Source organism: Chenopodium quinoa, unplaced genomic scaffold (genome assembly GCF_001683475.1).
Source record: "Chenopodium quinoa cultivar QQ74 unplaced genomic scaffold, ASM168347v1, whole genome shotgun sequence".
In the NCBI taxonomy this organism is placed as follows: domain Eukaryota; kingdom Viridiplantae; phylum Streptophyta; class Magnoliopsida; order Caryophyllales; family Amaranthaceae; genus Chenopodium; species Chenopodium quinoa.
The window spans coordinates 4,586,894-4,606,869 of NW_018744537.1; the positions used below are offsets into that span (position 1 = coordinate 4,586,894).

The window sequence follows — 19,976 nt, forward strand, 5'->3', positions numbered from 1 at the left end:
GACTATAGGGAAACAATTCTGTAAACTAAAATTGAAATTTTATTACATTGCCAAAAACATTTAAGAATGTATTAAACAACAGAAATTTTCAGGTAAGTTTAGAAAAATCACCAAAATGGATGCATTTCAACAAGCTCTTGGACAAAAATGAAGTAATTAGAGAAATCTCAGACATCCAAGGAAGGATAGGAGCAGCATCAGCTCTCAAGCCTGCGCAGGCGAAAGCTCTTAGGCGGCCACTGCGAATGTCTTGAGAAACAAGCCTTATAAAAATATCCTCATAGACCTCTTCTAAATACTTTTGAATACTTTGGACTGTCTTTGATGCAGAAGCAAATCACATTAAAGTGATCAAATTATAAAATACTTAAAAATTCTAAGCTGAGCAAATCATTTATTAAGTGTTAATAGTGATTTGCTCAACATAACAAGCCAAAAATCCGGAACATATCACTCAAATACGACCTGCAATCGACATTCAGCCTTTGACAATCAAAGCTCATTGACCATATTCATATAGCCTACCTAAAATTATTGCAATTTACCCGATAACTTCGTTCTCAATTGATGAAACCTCCTTAATCTATATAAACCACATTAATTAAGCAAACTTAGTCTAAATGTATAGCACTAGTTTTAATAACCATACTACATAATCATAGTTCATTAACAGAATACACAGCCAATTCCTTGCTCCTCACCTAATGATTTGGTCAACTAAAACATTTCATCCCAGAACTACTTGAAGTAAACGAAGAAGTCTCAGACATCCAAGGAAGGATAAAGCATCATTAGCTCTCAAGCCTGCGCAGGCGAAAGCTCTTAGGCGGCCACTGCGAATGTTTTGAGAAACAAGCCTAATGATTTATCATCATCGACCTCTTCGTTCTACTTCAATTTTCCGATCTCTAGTAAACCCATTATCAATTCTCCTGCTTCCGAGATGATACAGAATATAATAACATTTACTGTACTCAATTTATACAAATTGTATAACTTAGAAACTAATAGCCTCAGGAAAAAGTCTTTCATCAATATCAGACGGTAATTCCAACATTTTTTTTAATGTAATTCATCACTGGCTAATTTCCGAACACACTAAATTGTCATTAAAACATTATTTATCAAACTTGAAAACATTTAAATTTAATTTTACTTTGAAAATTAAAAGGCAAAAATGGTAAATTAAAGAGATCTCAGACATCCAAGGAAGGATAACAACAGCATTAGCTCTCAAGTCTGCGCAGACGAAAGCTCTTGGTCGGCCACTGCGAATGTTTTGAGAAACAAGCCTTAAAATTTAGCATCATCGACCTCTTTAATTAAATTAATTACGACTCTTAATCAAAATTATTAAAATTAAAACCATAATCACAATTAGTGAGTTTAAAAACAGTGTTCGTATATATTATGTAGCCTCAGTAAGAGAGTCAAGAATCATCAATATATATCAGACGGTAATTCCAACTTTGATTTTAATTTCATCCTTGACTGCATAATACAATTTATTTATCACTATAATTTCAAAAATTAAAAATGTAATCGCACAAAACGGCTCCGTTTAATCATTGAAAACAAACCAACGGATTCCTATCAAAATGCGAAACACTAATTAAAGATTAATGTTGGTCTAATCATAGCATCGATAATCATCGCATTATATGCTATTAACGACGTGGCATCGGACCGTCATTTTTTAAAAAATTAAAAAAAATGATGATAATTAATTAAATAATCAAATTCCCCTCAGAGACCCGTTCATAATCACACACAACAGAAAGAAGAAGAGAATAAAAAATCAGAAGACAAACCAAAAACCGGGGAATGTTGATTAAGCCGACAAAAGACGAGGTTTCCCGACCGAAATGAACGGTGGATGGGAAGATCAACGGCGGATGAAGGAAGAATCAACGACGGAGATTGGTCGAGTTCTTGAGAGATTTTAGACTCTGTAACTTCGAAATCTGTTTGTTTAATGTGTCAGACGGCACTTCCTATCTTTTTTTGGGAATCTTTCTTCATTGGGAGAGAGAATCGATTGATTGAAATTGAAAAACCCTAAACCCTTAAACCATAAACCCTAATTTGGGGAAGAAGATGAGAGGAAGTGGATGAGTGAGAGAATGAGAGGGAGATGAGGGGGTTATAAGGGAGGAGAGGAGGGTTGGAAACCCTAATTGTGGAGAAGTTTTGGGTTGGGCTGGGGTTTTATGGGCCCATGGATTTGAACTAAGTTTTTTTTATATGTTGGTCATCGAGCTTGATCGGTTGGATGGATATAGAACTTCTACGCTGACATAATGTGGTGACCAGAAAGTAAAGTGAACAAAAAAAAAAACACAAATTTTGATATGTGGCTCACGGTGTGGTTGGGATTATCAGGGATTACTCGGCTAGTGATTATTCAATTGGCCATGGAAAACTGGGTCAATGTTTTGGTGTATTAGCTTGCCAAAATTGCTGCAAATTGAAATATTTATTTGATTTTGTTAAAAAATATTTAATTTAATTTTTTAATTTATTTGAACTTGTAAAAATATGTTAAAATCGGATGAAACAAGCAGGTCCTTTGTTAAATTTTATTTTTTTGGATAAGGCTATTCGATTTGCCTCTCAATTATTTTTTAATTCTATTAAAAGCTAGACGGCATACCCTATTCCAAAGCAATTTAGAGGCTTTACCCTCCTACTTGTGCTCATCCTCTTTTTTACCAAATGACATTGCAACGAAGTTAGATTCCCTACACCGAAACCTTTTTTGGAGACAACAAAAAGATAAAAATAGAATCCCCTTATAGCATGGGATAAGATTTGTAAATCAAAGAGTGCTAGAGGCCTTGGCCTTCATCTAACCTTACCGCTTAACAAAGCTTTTATCGCAAATTAGGCTGAAAATTATAAACATACCCAAATAATCTTTGGGTGAAAATCATTAAGGATAAATATCTTCATAGTTCATCCTTTTTTAAGTGCAAACACGGTGTGAAAGATTCCCATATATGGAGAAAAATTCTTGCTCAATGTGAACTTTTGAGAAAAGGTATCCGTTGGAAAATAGGTAATGGCAAAGATATTTTTTTCTGGATCGATAATTGGGCAGCTAACCAACCTTTAGAGCTCATCCAGATAGATGTCAATGGCAAAAAGTGGTTAGATTGCTCAACCTTATTTTAAAATTAACCGAAACATTAATGTACTTAAAAAAACACTCAAACACTTTAAGAAAATTTATCTTCCTCATTTGGAGTATTTGGACAGAGCGGAATGTTATTATCTTCCATAATGAAGCCTTTAACATCTTTAGGATTTACTACCGAGCACAATTTGTATTCATTGAGTGGCACCAAAGAAGTCTCATGGTTACCTTTTCCTCCATGTATGGGATCTCCCATTCCGAGATCCCATAATCATTTTTCTCATACTCAATACCCTTCATCTATTCGTATATCATGGAAAACGCCTCCCGAACTTCAAACTCATCTTCGACGGTTCGATTCGTAACAACTCATCAGCAGCAGGAATCATCATTAGAGAAATAGCAGCGGAGCACTCATCAAGGCATCTACGTTTAACCTCGCCAACACCAAAATATTCATAGCGAAAGCTACAGCTCTTCACAAAGGAGTCCAACTAGCTCTTCAATGTGGCATTCAGAACATTGAAATTGAAGGTGATAACCTATTAGTCATCAACTCAATAAAAGACATTTGGGCAGTACCTTGGCAGATCGAGCATATTATTGAAGACACTCGTTCTCTCCTTTCACGGTTTCGTAATTAGAATATCCAGCACGTCTATCGAGAGGCAAATCGCGCAGCGGATTGAATAACTAATGTGAGCCATTTAGTATCTAGTAGTATGGATATTAATGTTAGTAATACCTCTAGTTTGTTTTCTGTTCTTTCTTCAAATACATTAGAAATTCCCCTCGTGAGGAGAGTTTCTTATTGTTTATTTTTCTTACATACCTTTAAATTTTTTTTTTTTTAAAAAAAAAAAAAAAAAAACTATTCTACAAACATGACAACTAACAAATAAACAATTATGTCAATTCAAATTCCTCTTTCATACTATGTTTTCATAATAAAGCACGAGTAATTTGTACTACATCTAAAAACTTTTGAATTTTGATCAATTTATAATTACATATATTGTCAAGAAAATTTATACAGTATTACAAGTGTTATGAAAATGCATTTGATCAAAGATGCAGAAGACCAGTGGACGTACCAACCGCTATTTCTGTGTTTTTGCCTTGACTTTTTCTACCCCGCCATTTCTTGAACAAAAAACGAAACAAAACAACCAACATTACCACTACCAAGATGCTACCCACAACAACCGCTCCCACTGCTACACGATTCCTCGAAGGAGGTGGCGATTGTGGGAACGAGATAGGCGATGATGCCAGATGTGGTATTGCCGGTGGCAGACACATTTTTTGATGCAGCGAAATTGATATCGATGGTGCTGAGGCTGGTGGCAGCAATAAGAGCAATCTAAATTAGGGGCGAGAACGGATCAGATAACCGATCCGAAATCCACTTTCGGATCGGATATCCGTATTCGAAAATTAAGATATCTGATATCCGATATCTGATCCGAAGGCCGAAAATTTCGGATATCCAGTATCCGATTCTTTTTATTAATAATTTAATATTAATCATTTTATACTAAATTAAGCTCTTAAAGGTAAAATTATTTTTTTTAAAAGGCAAATTCATATGTATATTTTAGTTATTTTGCTGTTTTAGTCTTTAGAGGCAAATTACAACCTGAACAAATTGAATAATTAAATAACCTGAATAACTTAAGTAATCAAATAACCTGAACAAACCAAAGTGACTGATTGAATAACCTAAGAACAAACTCACAAAGTGACTAAAAAAACCTGAAGTCCAACTAATTATAACATATTACAATATAAAGAAATTTTAGAGAACTTGCATACTAATTGTCACATTACAAAACAAAGGAATATTCAAAGTACAAATTGAAACTCCTCAGCACTCCCCTTTATATGCGGATCAGTCCATAACACAGGACCCCCGCGGCCCACCCTCTCCTACCGCAGCCCACCTGCGGACTGATCTGCCTCCATCACCAAATCAGCCCATTTTTCCCCCACCTTTTAGCCCACAATCTAATACTACTCCCTCTAATTTTATGCGGACACACCAACAACCCCCTCCAGTTATTGGGCCTTCCTCCCCTAACCAACCCATTACTCCACCAACACATAACACAACTTATACATCCCCTCCATTACGTGGTATATTGCCAATTCGGCCTACCCAACCACCACCTCCTTCACCTCGTGTTACACGGAGTCAACACGAAATTTTTAAACCCAACCCCATATATAACTCTGCAAATATGACCATCACTTCTCATAAGTCACCGCTCCCTAAGTCATATAAAATTGCTCTTAATGATAATGCGGCGATGGAAGATGAATATAATGCTCTTATTAAAATAGGGACTTGGGATCTGGTACCTAGGCCTACGGGATTGAATATTGTTAATTGTATGTGGTTATTTAAACACAAATACAAGTCTAATGGTGACCTTGAAAGGCACAAGCTCGTCTTGTATGTGATGGCAGGTCGCAAAAAGTTGGTGTGGATTATGATGAGACTTTCAGTCCGATAGTTAAACCGGCCACTATTCGTACTGTTCTAAGTAAAACTATGGCTAAAAAGTGGTCGATTCATCAATTAGATGTTAAAAATGCCTTCTTACATGGTGACTTACAGGAAACTGTTTATATGCATCAACCCCCAGGATTTGTTGATTAGCGTGCACCCTCTTTTGTTTGCCAGCTCCGAAAGGCTCTCTATGGTTTGAAACAAGCTCCTACAGCTTGGTACCAGCGATTTGCGAACTTTCTAATCAAATTGGGTTTTGTCATTACCAAAAATGACAACTCTCTCTTTACTTTCCGGTAGGGTGATGATATGGCATATTTACTTCTTATGTTGATGATATTATTTTAGCTACCTCATCTGACAGGTTGCGTGCAGAGATTATATCTCAGTTACAAACTGAGTTCCCTATGACTGATTTGGGTCCTATGAGCTACTTTTTAGGGATTGCGGTGATCCGTACTCCTTCTTATTTGCTACTTTCACAGGAAAAGTATGCACATGAGATTTTAGAGCGTGCGGGTATGAGCTCTTGTAAACCTGCAGCTACTCCAGTTGACACTAAGTATAAACTTAGTGAAGATGTAGGACCACCTTTTCGGGATCCTACTTTATATCGCAGTTTAGCAGATGCTCTTCAGTATCTCATCTTCACTAGGCCAAATATTGCCTATGCGGTATAACAGGTATGTCTTTTTATGCATGATCCCCAGGAATCTCATTATGATGCATTGAAACACATTCTGTGTTATGTTCAGGGTACCATTGATCATGGCTTACATTTATATCCATCTGCTTCTCATCGTTTGATTACTTACACTGACGCTGACTGGGGAGGTTGTCCCGATACCCGTCGTTCTACATCGGGTTATTGCTGCTTTCTTGGGGACAACCTCATTTCTTGGTCATCTAAGCGTCAGCATACATTATCTAAATCGAGTGCAGAAGCATAATATTGAGGCGTCGCTAATGTTGTCTCTAAGGCATGTTGGCTCCGTAATCTCTTACTTGAGTTACATTGCCCTCTTCGACAGGCTAATATTGTCTATTGTGATAATGTCAGTGCTATCTATCTTTCTGGCAACCCGGTACAACACCAACGCACCAAACATGTGGAGATGGATATTCATTTTGTTCGAGAAAAGGTTGCTTTGGGAGAAGTTCGAGTTCTACATGTTCCTTCTAGATATCAGTTTGCGGACATTTTCACGAAAGGCTTACCACGGAAGTTATTTTTGGATTTTAGATCCAGCCTTAGCGTACGACCTCCTCCCGCTATGACTGCGGGGGTGTGCTACATATTATAGTTATGATAATATTTGTCGCAGATTAGGATAATAATTGTATGTATTTTGTATCCTTATCGTACTAGGTTTACGAAATTTGTAAAACTCTATATATATTGATCAATGGTACACACTCCACATTGAGGAGTTTTCTCGAAATCTAATACAAATAAACAAACCAATGTCCAAATATTAAAAATACATAAACATGCAATATAATACTAAGAATTATCATCAACAACGAAACTGCGTATCAAGAAGAGACGACAAGTCGACAACTCTACAAAAAAAAAAGAAAAAAAAAATAGTAAAGTATACAATTAATATAAACAATAAAATGCAGAAATTATAACATAATAAAAGTAAAAAAAAAATGCAGAAACTATAACATTAAAAAAAAATAATACAAACCAATAAAATAGTATTACCTCTAATTCTAAAAATAATCATCGACGACTGATACCGAGGGAGGATCAACAAGAGAAGACAACTCTACATTAAAAAAAATAGTAAGTTATACAATAAATACATACAAATAATTGTAGAAAATAAAATAGAAAAAAAACAAAAACATTTTGTAAATTTCAGCTTAAATAAATAATAGATATTAAAAAAAAGTTTCTTCAAAAAAAAAAAAAAAAAAAAAAGTATTACCCTCTTCAATTTGTTGAATATCATCAATACTTTCTTCAATCAAAAGTGAACCACGTGTACTACGCATACTATCTTGTGCACATATCAAAGCTTCAACCATATGTGAAGAAAGAGAACTACGAAACACATCAAGTACTCTCCCACCAGTGCTGAATGCAGATTCGGATGCAACCGTAGAAACCGGAATGGCTAATACATCCCTGGCCATAAGACCAACAATAGGATATCTCTCCACCCCTTTTTTCCACCATCCCAAAGCATCAAAATTCTTACCCGTGATAGGCTCTTTATCATCCATTAAGTACTTGTCCAAGTCACTTTTTTTTTATCAAAAATCTTTTGTCCACCAATATCCTTTTAAAACTCATAATCAGCCACATCATGCCAATCATTACAAGTTTCCAAGTCTCTTGCACTCAAATCAATATTTTCAGAAACATTTGGCACATTTTGACTTTGTAAAGAAGCATAATATTCATACAACGAAGTCAAAGTATTCATGACCATATCATGCAATTTTGCAGCCTTCACAGAGTCATATTGATCATTAATAGCCCACTTCACATAATGCACTTTGCGTCTAAGATCAAGCACAACAGCAACATACAACATCATGTTAATGTTATCCACATTTTCCCAATAATTTTCATGCTTTTTCTTCATCCCATAGGCCATTAACATCTCACCACTATCAACACTTTCACAATTTTTTTTAATCATCTTCCAAATTGTCACAAGTTCAAGCAAATACACATTAGTAGTAGCATAAAAAGATCCAGAAAGTCTCAAAGTGGCATCATAAAATATCTTAAGGAAGGGAAGCAAAGAAGCAACACGATCCCAATCATTATCAGTAGGAACACCAGAAAGTTTTGTTAGTTTAGCAAGAAATTTACCACCATCAGAATTTTCCAACAAATCAAAATCTTTTCTATAAACCATAGCATATTCTAACATCAAATAAGTGGAGTTCCACCTAGTTTCAACATCCAAACAAAGTTGACGTTTTGATTCAATTTGTTCTTGATTAACACAATTTCGAAACTTTTGCAATCTAGCAGGGGAAGATCTAACAAATCTCACAGCATTACGTACTCTTTTTATTGATTCATCACATTCTTTCAAACCTTCCCTCAATGTTAAATTAAGAAGGTGGGCTACACATCGCATATGCACAAATTTACCATCTAAAATAGTCCCATCTTTCCATCTTTGCAACCTCCTCCTCAAATATTGAACACCTACATCATTTGAACTTGCATTGTCTACGGTAATGGTCATTACCTTGGTGATACCCCACTCGAGCAAACACTTTTCAACCGATTTACCAATAGCCTCACCCGAATGACCACTAATTGGACAAAAATTTAAATTTTTTTGTGCAAGTTCCAATTATGATCAATAAAATGGGCTATTAAACACATGTAAGACAAATTTTGACAAGAGGTCCATGTATCGTAGTGAGACAAAAACGAGAAGAACACTTGCTAAAGTAGCTTTTCAGATTTTTTTTTTCATCCAAAAACACACGATAACAATCACTTGCAACTGTGAAACAAGAGGGAATAATGAAATTTGCTTGAACAACAGACATAAAATGGCGAAAACCCTCACGCTCAGAAAACCTAAATGGCATTTCATCCATTATTATCATTTTAGCAAAAGCTTTTCGACCATCCTCTTGCCTAAACTTCCAAAATTCTAATTTCCCTTTCTTTTCACATTTTTTTATTCATACTATCTACTAAAGTTTGTTGACTTTGCTCACTAGAAAAAGTAAGAAGCCTTTGTGATTGCTCAATATTAGGGGGATAATCCTTACACCTTGAAACATGATTTTTCATAACACTTGTACCACTTTTAGAGTCACCACACACATCAACATGACAATACCAACATTTTGATCTTTTATCCCCACCTTTTTTTATCAACTCAAAATGATCCCAAAGCCAAGATCTTTTTTTCTTACCTTTATTTTCAGCTCCTACATCATCACTAGTCCCAATTGAAGGTCTTTTTGCTGAAACTGTTGATGGTGGATTTTGATCTCCAACAGGCTCGGCAGCAACAGCACTTGAAGCCAAGGGATCCTCACTTGACGGGTTAGTTGGGGCAGCACTTTCAGCAGTAATATCATGATCATCCATTATCTACAACACAACATTAACATTTGACCACTTCAGAATTTAAATACCCACATATTGTAGAATATTCACCCACAAAAATTAAATATTAAAGCATACTAATTATAATGAACAATCAAATATCAACCCACAATATTGAACACTAACGCCACTAAGTCACTAATTGAACACAAATCAGCATATAGCAGTAATTGAACACTAAGTCACTAATCAAATATATTGGCAGTATGAACACATGCTAATTGAACCAGTAATTGAACAAAAATCAGCCTATATTTATACTTACAAAAACGAATTGAAATCAACAATTTATACTTAAAAAAACGAATTGAAATCAACAATAGAAGGTGAAAATGAAATTCAGCCTTTATTTAACAAATTGAAATCAAAATCAAAATCAAATGACCTAAGGGAGCAAAAAGAGGAGAAAATGAACAAGAGAGCAAAAAGAGGAAGAAACTTACCGAAGAGGAAGAAGAAGCGAGGAAGAGAGGGGAAGAACCCAAGAAATGGAGAAGCCGCTGTCACCGCAGTCGATTTGGGAGTGAGATGACTGAGATCTGAGAGGAGCGCATTCGATTTGGGAGTGAGATGACTAGATCTGAGAGCCTTGAGACTTTGAGAGGAGAGAGAGAAAGGCGTGAGTGCCTAGTGGTGGGAAATGGGTTTCTGTTTAGGGAATTAGGGTTTCAATCTCCAACCTTTTTTTTTTTTTGAGAAGGCTGAGAAATAGAGAATATTCGAGAAAAAAAATTGAAAAACAAGTGATTTTTCGGATATCGGATCAGATGTCCAACATCCAACTTTTTTCGGATATCGAATATCCGAAATCCAAAATTTGGATATCTGATATCCGAAATATCCAGATTAAATATCCATAATTTTCGGATCGGATACGGATCGGATCATCGGATTTTCGGACTTTCAAATAGTTTTGCTCAGCCCTACTAAATAATATAAACTTTAATGTTGAAGAAGGGAGACAAAAACTCGGGTAATTGTTTGTACGTGTAGTAGACTAGTAGTTGCTAACATGTTGCATATTCAAACATGATTTATTTTTGTAGTCTACCAAGTGCAATTTATTTGTCTCCCACTATCATATTTTCAAACATTAGTTTATTTAATTACAGAGTACAACAATTTAGGTTTTGCTTACACTTATTACACCAAAATTTGAGAGGCGCACGCAATACGTGCACGATTATCCTCCACTACTAGAAATAGGTCGATTTTCGACGGACTGTTTTCGACGGACACATAATTCCGTCGGAAACGTCAGAAGTTCCGATGGATTTTTTTCCGTCGGAAATTTCCGACGGAATTAAAATTCGTTGGAATATAAGGCTTTCCGACAAAATATTCCGTTGGAAAATTACATTTTCGGCGGAATATAAATCCCTCGGAAGTTTCCGTCGGAATGTTAACATTTCCGACGGAATAAAAATCCGTCGGAATCTTCCGACAGAATATTACGTCGGAAAAAAGTAATATAAAAAAAAAACCCTAACATCTCTTCTCTTTTCTCTCTCCTCTCCCCTTCTCTATGCGCCTCTTTTCTCTTATTCTCTCCTCTCCTCTCTTCTTTCCTCTAATATTTCTCTCTGAACTCCTCCCTCCTTCTCTCTCCTCCGCCATTCTCACATCTCCTCTCTTCACCTTCTCCTTTCTCACTAACAAGACCCACGCACCAATCGCCGCTACGCAACACCACCACAACCATTGTCGTCGTTTCACCGTACTTCTCCATCTCCTTTCTTCCTTCTCGCCGGCGTTCCATGGTAATACGGCCAAATTCGACCATGAAACCTCTAGATCTAGAGGTTTCATGATCGAATTTGGCCGTATTAAACCAAATTCGTGTGACATTCGAAGCAAAATTCACCGTTTAAGGTATGTTTTTTTTTTCTTTAATTTTTCATACGTTTCGTGTGGTGGTTGTGATTGTGGGTGGATTTTGGGTTAGGGGGTTTGGTGGGTTCGGGTTAGGGGGGTTTGGTGGGTTAGGGTGGTGGTGATTAGTGGATGTGGTAAAACGGTGGTGGTGGTTAGTGGATGTGGTAATTCGTGGGTTAGTGTGGGTCTGGGTAAAGGGGTGGGGTGGGTCTGAGTAAATGGGGTTAGGGTGGGTCTGGGTAAAGGGGTGGGGGTGGGTCTAGGTAAATGGGGTTAGGGTGGGTCTGGGTAAAGGGGTTAGGGGTGGGTGTAGGTCTGGGATAGGGGTGGCGTGGTTAGGGTGGGTTTGGGTTAAGGTGTTAGGGTGGGTGTGGGTCTGGGTCTGGGTCTGGGTAAAGGGGTTAGTGTGGGTCTGGGTCTGGGTTAGGGGTGGCGTGGTTAGGGTGTGCGTGGGTTAGTGGTTAGGGTGGGGGGTGGGGGTGAGGTGGGGTGGTCTGGTGGGTGGTTAGGGTGGGGGGCAGGGGGTGGGCTGGTCTGGTGGGTGGGAAGGGGTGGCGCTGGGTGTGTGGTTAGGGTGGGGGGGCAGGGGGTGGGGTGGTCTGGTGGGTTGGAAGGGGTGGCGCCGCTTGGTGTGGGTGTGGGGTGGGGGGCTGCTTTTTTTTTTAATTTTTTTAATTGACTTTTCCGACGGAAATTTCCCTCGGAATATTCCTTTTCTGACGGAAATTTCCGTCGGAAAATTGCGACGGAATTTCAATTAAAGTAAAAAACGCCGCCGACAGAATTAGATCCGTCGGAATCACCTGTTCTGACAGAATTTCCGCCGGAAAAGGTCGAATTTCCAACAAGGGGTGCTGCGACAGACTACTTCCGACGGAATTCCGTCGGAAGGCTTGATTCCGACGGATTTTCCTATGTTTCCGACGGAAAAATTCCGTCGAAATCCAGCTGTTTTCTTGTAGTGCTCCATGCTCTTAATACTTCATACATAAAGTTATTTTTAAACTTTACTTATTTGCATAATGACATATTGATATAATTTATTACTCCTTATTTTTTATGATTGGTAGATGTAAAAATCCATTTAAGGGATGAGCTAAAAAAGAAAACCATGCAAAAAAATCCTACTCCATCTGTCCCTAAATGTTCGACCCTTGTGGCCAAAATTTAGCCCAAAATGATCATCCCATTTGCAATAAAATAACCTCCAATTTGCAATAATATTTGTGCAAAATTAACTTCCCCATGTAAACTTTTGTGTTTCCATGTAATTTATTACTTTCTCTCTCTACTTTTTTGCAAATCTCATGTAAACTCCTATTTTCAATGTACTTTTACTTTTCATTTAACTTTCTTAATACCCGTAAAAATTGCCCATAAAGGTCGATCTTTTAGGGACGGAAGGAGTATATTTTACTTTTACACGTGGTTAAAATTTTTTTTTAAGCATTACACGGGCTTAAAACAAATTTCATTGTATTTATGTATCATTTAAATCATACATACTTATAAAATAAGTTTCAATATAATTCTATCATTTAAATTAAACATTCTTGTAAAATATGTGCACAATATAAATATTAGTACTACTAATTAAATTATACTACTAACTTTTAAAACATCAAGTGTGAATTTTATATCACCAAATAACTACCATGAGAAGAGTTATCATTATAAATTTATGGACCAATTTAAAATGAAAGTTATTTTTTAAAATTAGACTTTAAATAAATTTTAATTTTTTTATTAATTATAATAAATTTTTTGAAGAGGGGTAAAATGGTCCACTCAAAAATTCCCAACCAAAAACACTTCTTCTCTTTATATATTATATTACATAGATAACTCCCAATAAGGCAATAATCCTATGAATAACTGAATATGTAATTGGCTTCCTTACCATTAATTTAAAAAAAAAAAAAAAAAAAAAAAAAGGTAACTGGATTCCTATTTTGAAATAATGAAAAGTTATTGGATTCCTATTGAGAAATTATGAATAGTTTATATAGTGGCAGCTCTTGAAAACAAACTAAGTGTATACTTCGTATTTTTTGTTCAAGGTCAAGGTCTAAGTGTATGCTATAGGGTCAAGGTCTAAAAATTTATACTTTGTATTTTTTGTTCAAACTAAGTGTATTGCCATATAGCCGTATAGGTGTATCTTGAACATGAACATAAATATTTTTAGGGCCAGGTTCCAACCCATCTCATGAAAATTCTGCTCCTATTAAGATTTTTTTTCTATTTTTCTTTTTTTAAATAACTCATAGTTCTTTCGTTCAACAAATATTGCAAGTTTGCAACAATTACCATTTTAGTTAGTTTCACAAATATTGCAATATGTCCTTTTTTTACGGGAATATTGCAATATGTCCTTTTTTAACGGGAATATTACAATATGTCCTTATTTGGAACATCATGTTTTCTCTCCTCATCACATAATTCCCTATTTTTATTTCTCTCATGAAGTATGATATTAAAATAGAGAGTGTATGAAATACTCATATGAATCTGACATTGAAAAAAAAAAAAAGGCATAAGTTGATGCTATCTCATGTTGTGTATTTAAAGGATTTGTGTTGTAAGATGACTTATATTGGTTCATGCAAATGATGTATTAAGCCGGCCCAATATGGGATACAAAACAAGGCCGAAGGAACCTATTAGACTAGGGTGTTTGATTAGGTTTTTTTTTTTTTTTTTTTTTTGACAAATAATTAGGTGTATGTTAATTGTTAAACATTTTTCAAAAAAAATCTTTTTTTCTCAAAAAAAAAAAATTTTGGTATGTAAAGCGGTGGAAAGTTCTCCCAGTGCTAAAAAACATTAAAAGAAGGCCCATTTGGGTAGCTTAACTAAGGTTTATTAGTTTCTAATTAAAAAAATATATATAAAAATAAAAAATAAAAAAAAAACATTAAAGGAAGTCATTTTCATCAAACTCCTTACTGTTTTTACTCCTTATTCTTTCTCCCATCCATCATCTTCCTTCCACTATAATACTTTCTACAACTAATTTACAATTTTGTTAAAATTGGAAAAACATTTCCGAGGATAACATTTTCCGTCAAACCAAACCGAGCCTTAAGCACAACTAGGCATTTCCTTGGATTTTGACTGGAAGATTAGTTAAAATGTTGGTGAACTGGTGTTAACAGCGCTGCATGTGAATGGGCTTTACGTGGACTTGGCTTGGTGGGGCTGTAGATGGGCTGATTACGAGTTAGCTATGGGCTTGCCTAAGATTTCTCAGGTAAATAGATCTTGGGCCAGGGAGAAAAAACTAGTATTAGGCCTAGCAAAACAGCATTTAAGACTTCAAAGGGTGAAGTAAAGGGTATAACAAGCCTACCAACCAAGTGAGAATAGTTCATGGTGAAAAATGAAAATGCTGAATGTGTAACCTTTAAACATAGAGTCTTTTAGTTAGAAACTAGTAAAGCTTAGTTAAGCTACTCAAATGGGCTTTAAATTTAGAGTCCAAATTGATATAACATAGATAAAAAATAAAATAAAAAAAAAAAAAAAAACCCAGTGAATATTTGGACTAAAACAAAATTGAACATTAAAAAAATAAAAAATTTAAAACGAATTAACACAAACTCAAAAGAGACAAAGAACATATAGTCGATTATTCAAAAAAAAAAAAAAAACATATAGTCGATCTAAATTTAAAACATGTCTAATCTCCACGCATAAATAAATAAATATTAAATTAAATTTATATGGAAAGCAACTTTAACGTAAATGAACATTTACCTAAAATCCAACTAACATGCCTTTCAAGCATAAGAAGTTAAGAACATAAGAAATAAATAAACAAATTACTAACTAACTAACAACAACAATAATAGTAATAGTTTTCATTTTAAAGTCCGTGGCCCGAATTTGGGCAAGTTTTGGGTATATTTTTCCGGCACAATTTTTAAAATTTTTGGGTGGGCTTGGGAATGCGTTTTTATGTAATTTTAGTTGGTTTTTTTTGCCTGACCTGAAAAGCCCAGATGATCCAGCCATTTTGGGCAGGTTTGGGAACGTAATTCTAGGCTCGAAGCTTTGCCTAGCCCAATCCCGCCAGAGAAATGGGTTGGTTTTTTTTTTCGCCTCGGCCCAACCCGAGGAAATGGATGTTTTTTTTTCTTTCCTCAGCCCGGCCCACCCAATGATCACCTCTAGGCTGGACACACCATATGGTTAGACCTGGCAATCCTAACCCAACCCGTGACCCAAAATCATCAATCCGAAAATTTACCTAAACCCGAAATTTACTCGACCTGACCTGAAACTGATCCAATGCCCAAAGCGACCCGACCCGAAATTGTCCTGATACCTGAAGCGACCTCACCGAATTTGATTGACCCGAACAGACCCGATACCCAAAATGACCCGAACCAAAAATAATTGATACCCAATATGACCTTACTGATTACTCCGTATTATTTAGATACATAAGTTTGTCTATTTCCTTAATTATTAAATATAAGAAAACACAGTTTGGTAAGAATGATAATAATAGTAAATTTTACCGATTTAAGCTTGACCCAGAGTATCGAATCGAAGCGGAATGACCTGAATTGACCAGACCGGAACTTGACCCGACAATTGAACCTGATAATTGACCCGAACCGAACTTGACCTGATAATACCTGAGAATTGACCCGACCCAAAACAACCCGACCCGAGCTCAACCCAAAGTGTTGACTCGACACCCGACCCGAACTCAACCTAAAGTGTTGACTCGATACCCGACATGACTCGATTATTTGTTGACCCGAAACCCAAAGTGACCCGACCCAACTGGAACTCAACCCGATTCTTTAGTGACCCAAAATTGAACCGACCCGAATGACCCATTTGCTAGGTCTACATGTGGTTGCTTGTAAAACAATAAAGTAACCCCCATAACACTAACCGAGTAACCTCTACAATATTGACCGAATAACCTCTATCATTGATAAAGTAACCCCTGTAACAATGACCGAATGACCCCTAGAACACTAACAAAGTAATCCCCATGGTAGTTGACACCGTGTGGCCTGTCACATATAAAATTGGTAGTGATCATTTTATATTCATTATATTAACACATACACACAAAATCACAACATATAATAATAGTTCATAATTAATAATCAAAATATATGTCACATATTGAAATCAATTCTCCCGTTGTATCACTTAGATTGCAACACTACTTCACCTTTTACGTTTGTCATTACATTACTCATATTTATTTTTTTTGTGAAAACCAATGCATTATTTTAATTAATCAATAATATCTTTAATTATTAATAAGTAAAACTTAATAAATTTTGATACTCCATAATAATATAAAATAATAAATTGAGGAAAATCTAACAATATGACACATAACAACCATACATAATTCATAAAAGAGTTTTAAAACAAAATACGTGAAATTGTGAATAGTGTATAAATCAGAATGTTGCAATAATAATGAAACGAACGAATGAAGTATAAATTAAAAATAAAAATATATATTATTGCATATAATTTATTCCAAAAAATATATAGTTCAACCCTATTGAACATCTAGTAAAACCACAAATGAATGTAAGTTATTATTTGACTAGTGTAGATATCTAAAAATGTCTCAACAAAACCAAACCCGATGATGAACAACTTTTCACCGCCATTGTTGGTCAGGCCGATTACTTAATCTCAGGAGTGCTTAAAATCCTTTTTCAATCAATCACAGTTTACAAATCAGTCCACATTTTTAGTCCAAGTATTTAGTCAAGCATTGTCCAATCCTCATTTTAGCCCAAACCATTTTAATCCATTTTATTTATTTATTAATTGAGCCCGATTAATGATTATTATAAAACACTAAACCTAAAATGAGTCCGGAATAAATTAAACGACACCCAATTGTCACGTGCTTTTAACTAAAATAAGATAAAAATGAATTTAAAAGAATTTTTCATAAACACAATTGCCGCGCCACGGCAGTTTCTCCCATGCCACAACAATTTCTTTGACCCGGTTTTATCTTTTTACGCGTTTTGACTTTCAGAATTGATAAAATTTACTGCCGCACTACGATACAACTACCGTGCCACGACGCTTTATTCTGCTGCAGCGCCTCATTTCTAAGATTCCGGACCTCCCCTCTCACATTTCCTCTATAAATACGAGGCTGATTTCACAGTTTTAGGGCACCAACAGACATTTTCTTTCTTTCATAGTACACACACATTCTAAGCTTTAAACCTATTCTCCTAATTAAACCAATTCAGATTCTCTCTTTCTCTCTTATGCTCTAGCCTTTACACTTGCCTTCCCTAATCTCACCATTCATTCCCTAAGCACTCCCCGGAGTCCGTACTTTACCCAAAATTTTGTTCTTAAGTCAAGGCGTAAAAGGTAGAACTGTTTGAGGGTTTGGCCCCAAATCAACTTTACTTTCATTTGATTTAATTTCCATTTTATTATTTATTTTCCTTGAAATTACTAACGTGTTTATTGTTTTATAGTTGCAAACAAACGTAATCAAAGTAGTTCCTATTATATTTCTAACGATTTTTGTTATGTTTGTCATACATTAAATAGTTAGATTTATGGTTGAATTGCTTCCAATATTAGTGTTGATTCTGTTATTATTATTGATCACCATATTTCATGTTAAAGGGAATATGTAATTACACATCACAACTAATAAGATAATTTGGACGACCGGTTTAGGATCCTTTCTAATCTTGTTGCTAATTAAAGTGGTCACTAATATTTAGGATTACGTGTTGCATTAACATTCAACCAATTTAGCTTAATATTAGTTTGGACCAAATTGAATCTTTGTATTGTATGCCTTTGAGATCGCAAGATTGTTTTTCGCTATAAGAATCGAGTAGAGGCCAATACGGGCGAATGTGACTCCATGACTCAATTCGTGCCATCATCCCTGTTCCTCCTTTTGTGGTTTTGAACCATATCGAGTTAGTAATTAATCTCATGGATTATGAATGGAGTGTAACCTTCACAGGTCAATCGTTGTTGCCTATTGTTGTCCCTTTAATCGTGGTTACCTTAAATGATCCATGAACAGTTTACATGTTCCTTAAAACTTGTTGGCGGCTACCTACTTTGCTTTGTCCCTAATCGTATAATGTCAATTCCCACTTCCTATAATTGCCAAGCATATTCACAACATGCTTAATTAGGCGCGCTTCGAATGACGCCTACAACTAAGAATACGTACCATGAACATTGTGCAAACGGGTGTACCATATAATTTGCACCTTGATGGTTGTTTAAAAAAGGTTTACTAATACAAGACATATTATAACATCATACAATCGAGTGCACCAATTAATTTACACTTTGATGGTTGCTCAAAGAGGTTTACTGATACAAAGCATATTCTAATTTATTAATATATTATTATTATAACATGCATCACCATCATCACCATCATCATCATCATCATGGGCTTCCAACTATACAAGCTCTTAACATGCTATATATGCTAACCACTATAGACAAAAATTAAGGAGTATTTGACCTCCACAATGTACAATTAATGCAATTAATAATAGTAACTAATTAAATAATAACCCACTCAATTTGTTAAAAGTTATGTTTAGAGAAAATGTGATCATACGAAGTATATCAGAAAAAACAGGGAAATTATCATTGGTATACCCCAGGTTTGGGCTTTTATCAATGATACACCTGTTTATGTTTTTAATTATCAGCGGTACACCTGTACTTTCAACTAAGTAAGCAGTCCGTTAATTAAACATTAGTAATAGGTTAATAATTGCAATTTTGATCAATTTTAACTCCCTCCTTTTTTTTCCCCTCCTTAACTTGTCTCCTATATTTAAAGAGGAATTAACCAATGATAATTTCCCTTTTTCATTTAATAGAAAGATCAAATTTCACTCAACCTTGGCAAACAACCAAGAAATACACCTATGGTGCGGCACTTGATTCTAATTAAACTAGCAGCACTTAGACTACTTCAGCTTGGGTAGGAGACGAAAATTTACAGATTACAATAGATTTCTTGATTTCATAAAAGACTATTTGACAAACCAAATATTAAATAACTACTGATAGAAAAATAGATAGATACAAAAGATACCAAGATATTGCTTAACAGCTGCGGAACCAATCACAAGATCTGTCTCAAGGAACATTGAGATTGCTGTACACATGAGAAATATAGGTGCGAAATTAATGAGGGAAAAAAAAGGAGGGAGTACTTAAAATTACAGTCATTAATTAATTACTAATGTTTAATTAATAAAATACTTATTGTATTTAATTAGTTAAAATTATAAGTGTATCGCTAATAATTAAAACTAAGCAGGTGTATTATTGATAAA

General features: G+C 35.3%; 1 protein-coding gene across 1 annotated transcript; it reads left to right on the plus strand.

The window, feature by feature from the left end:
* Nucleotides 1–5,376: 5,376 nt before the first annotated feature.
* Nucleotides 5,377–6,598, plus strand: LOC110698841 (uncharacterized mitochondrial protein AtMg00810-like). Its single transcript, XM_021876360.1, has 5 exons — nucleotides 5,377–5,493; nucleotides 5,577–5,762; nucleotides 5,823–5,866; nucleotides 6,013–6,322; nucleotides 6,404–6,598. The coding sequence occupies exons 1-5, from the start codon at nucleotides 5,377–5,379 to the stop codon at nucleotides 6,596–6,598; spliced, it is 852 nt and encodes a 283-aa protein (XP_021732052.1).
* Nucleotides 6,599–19,976: the final 13,378 nt, after the last annotated feature.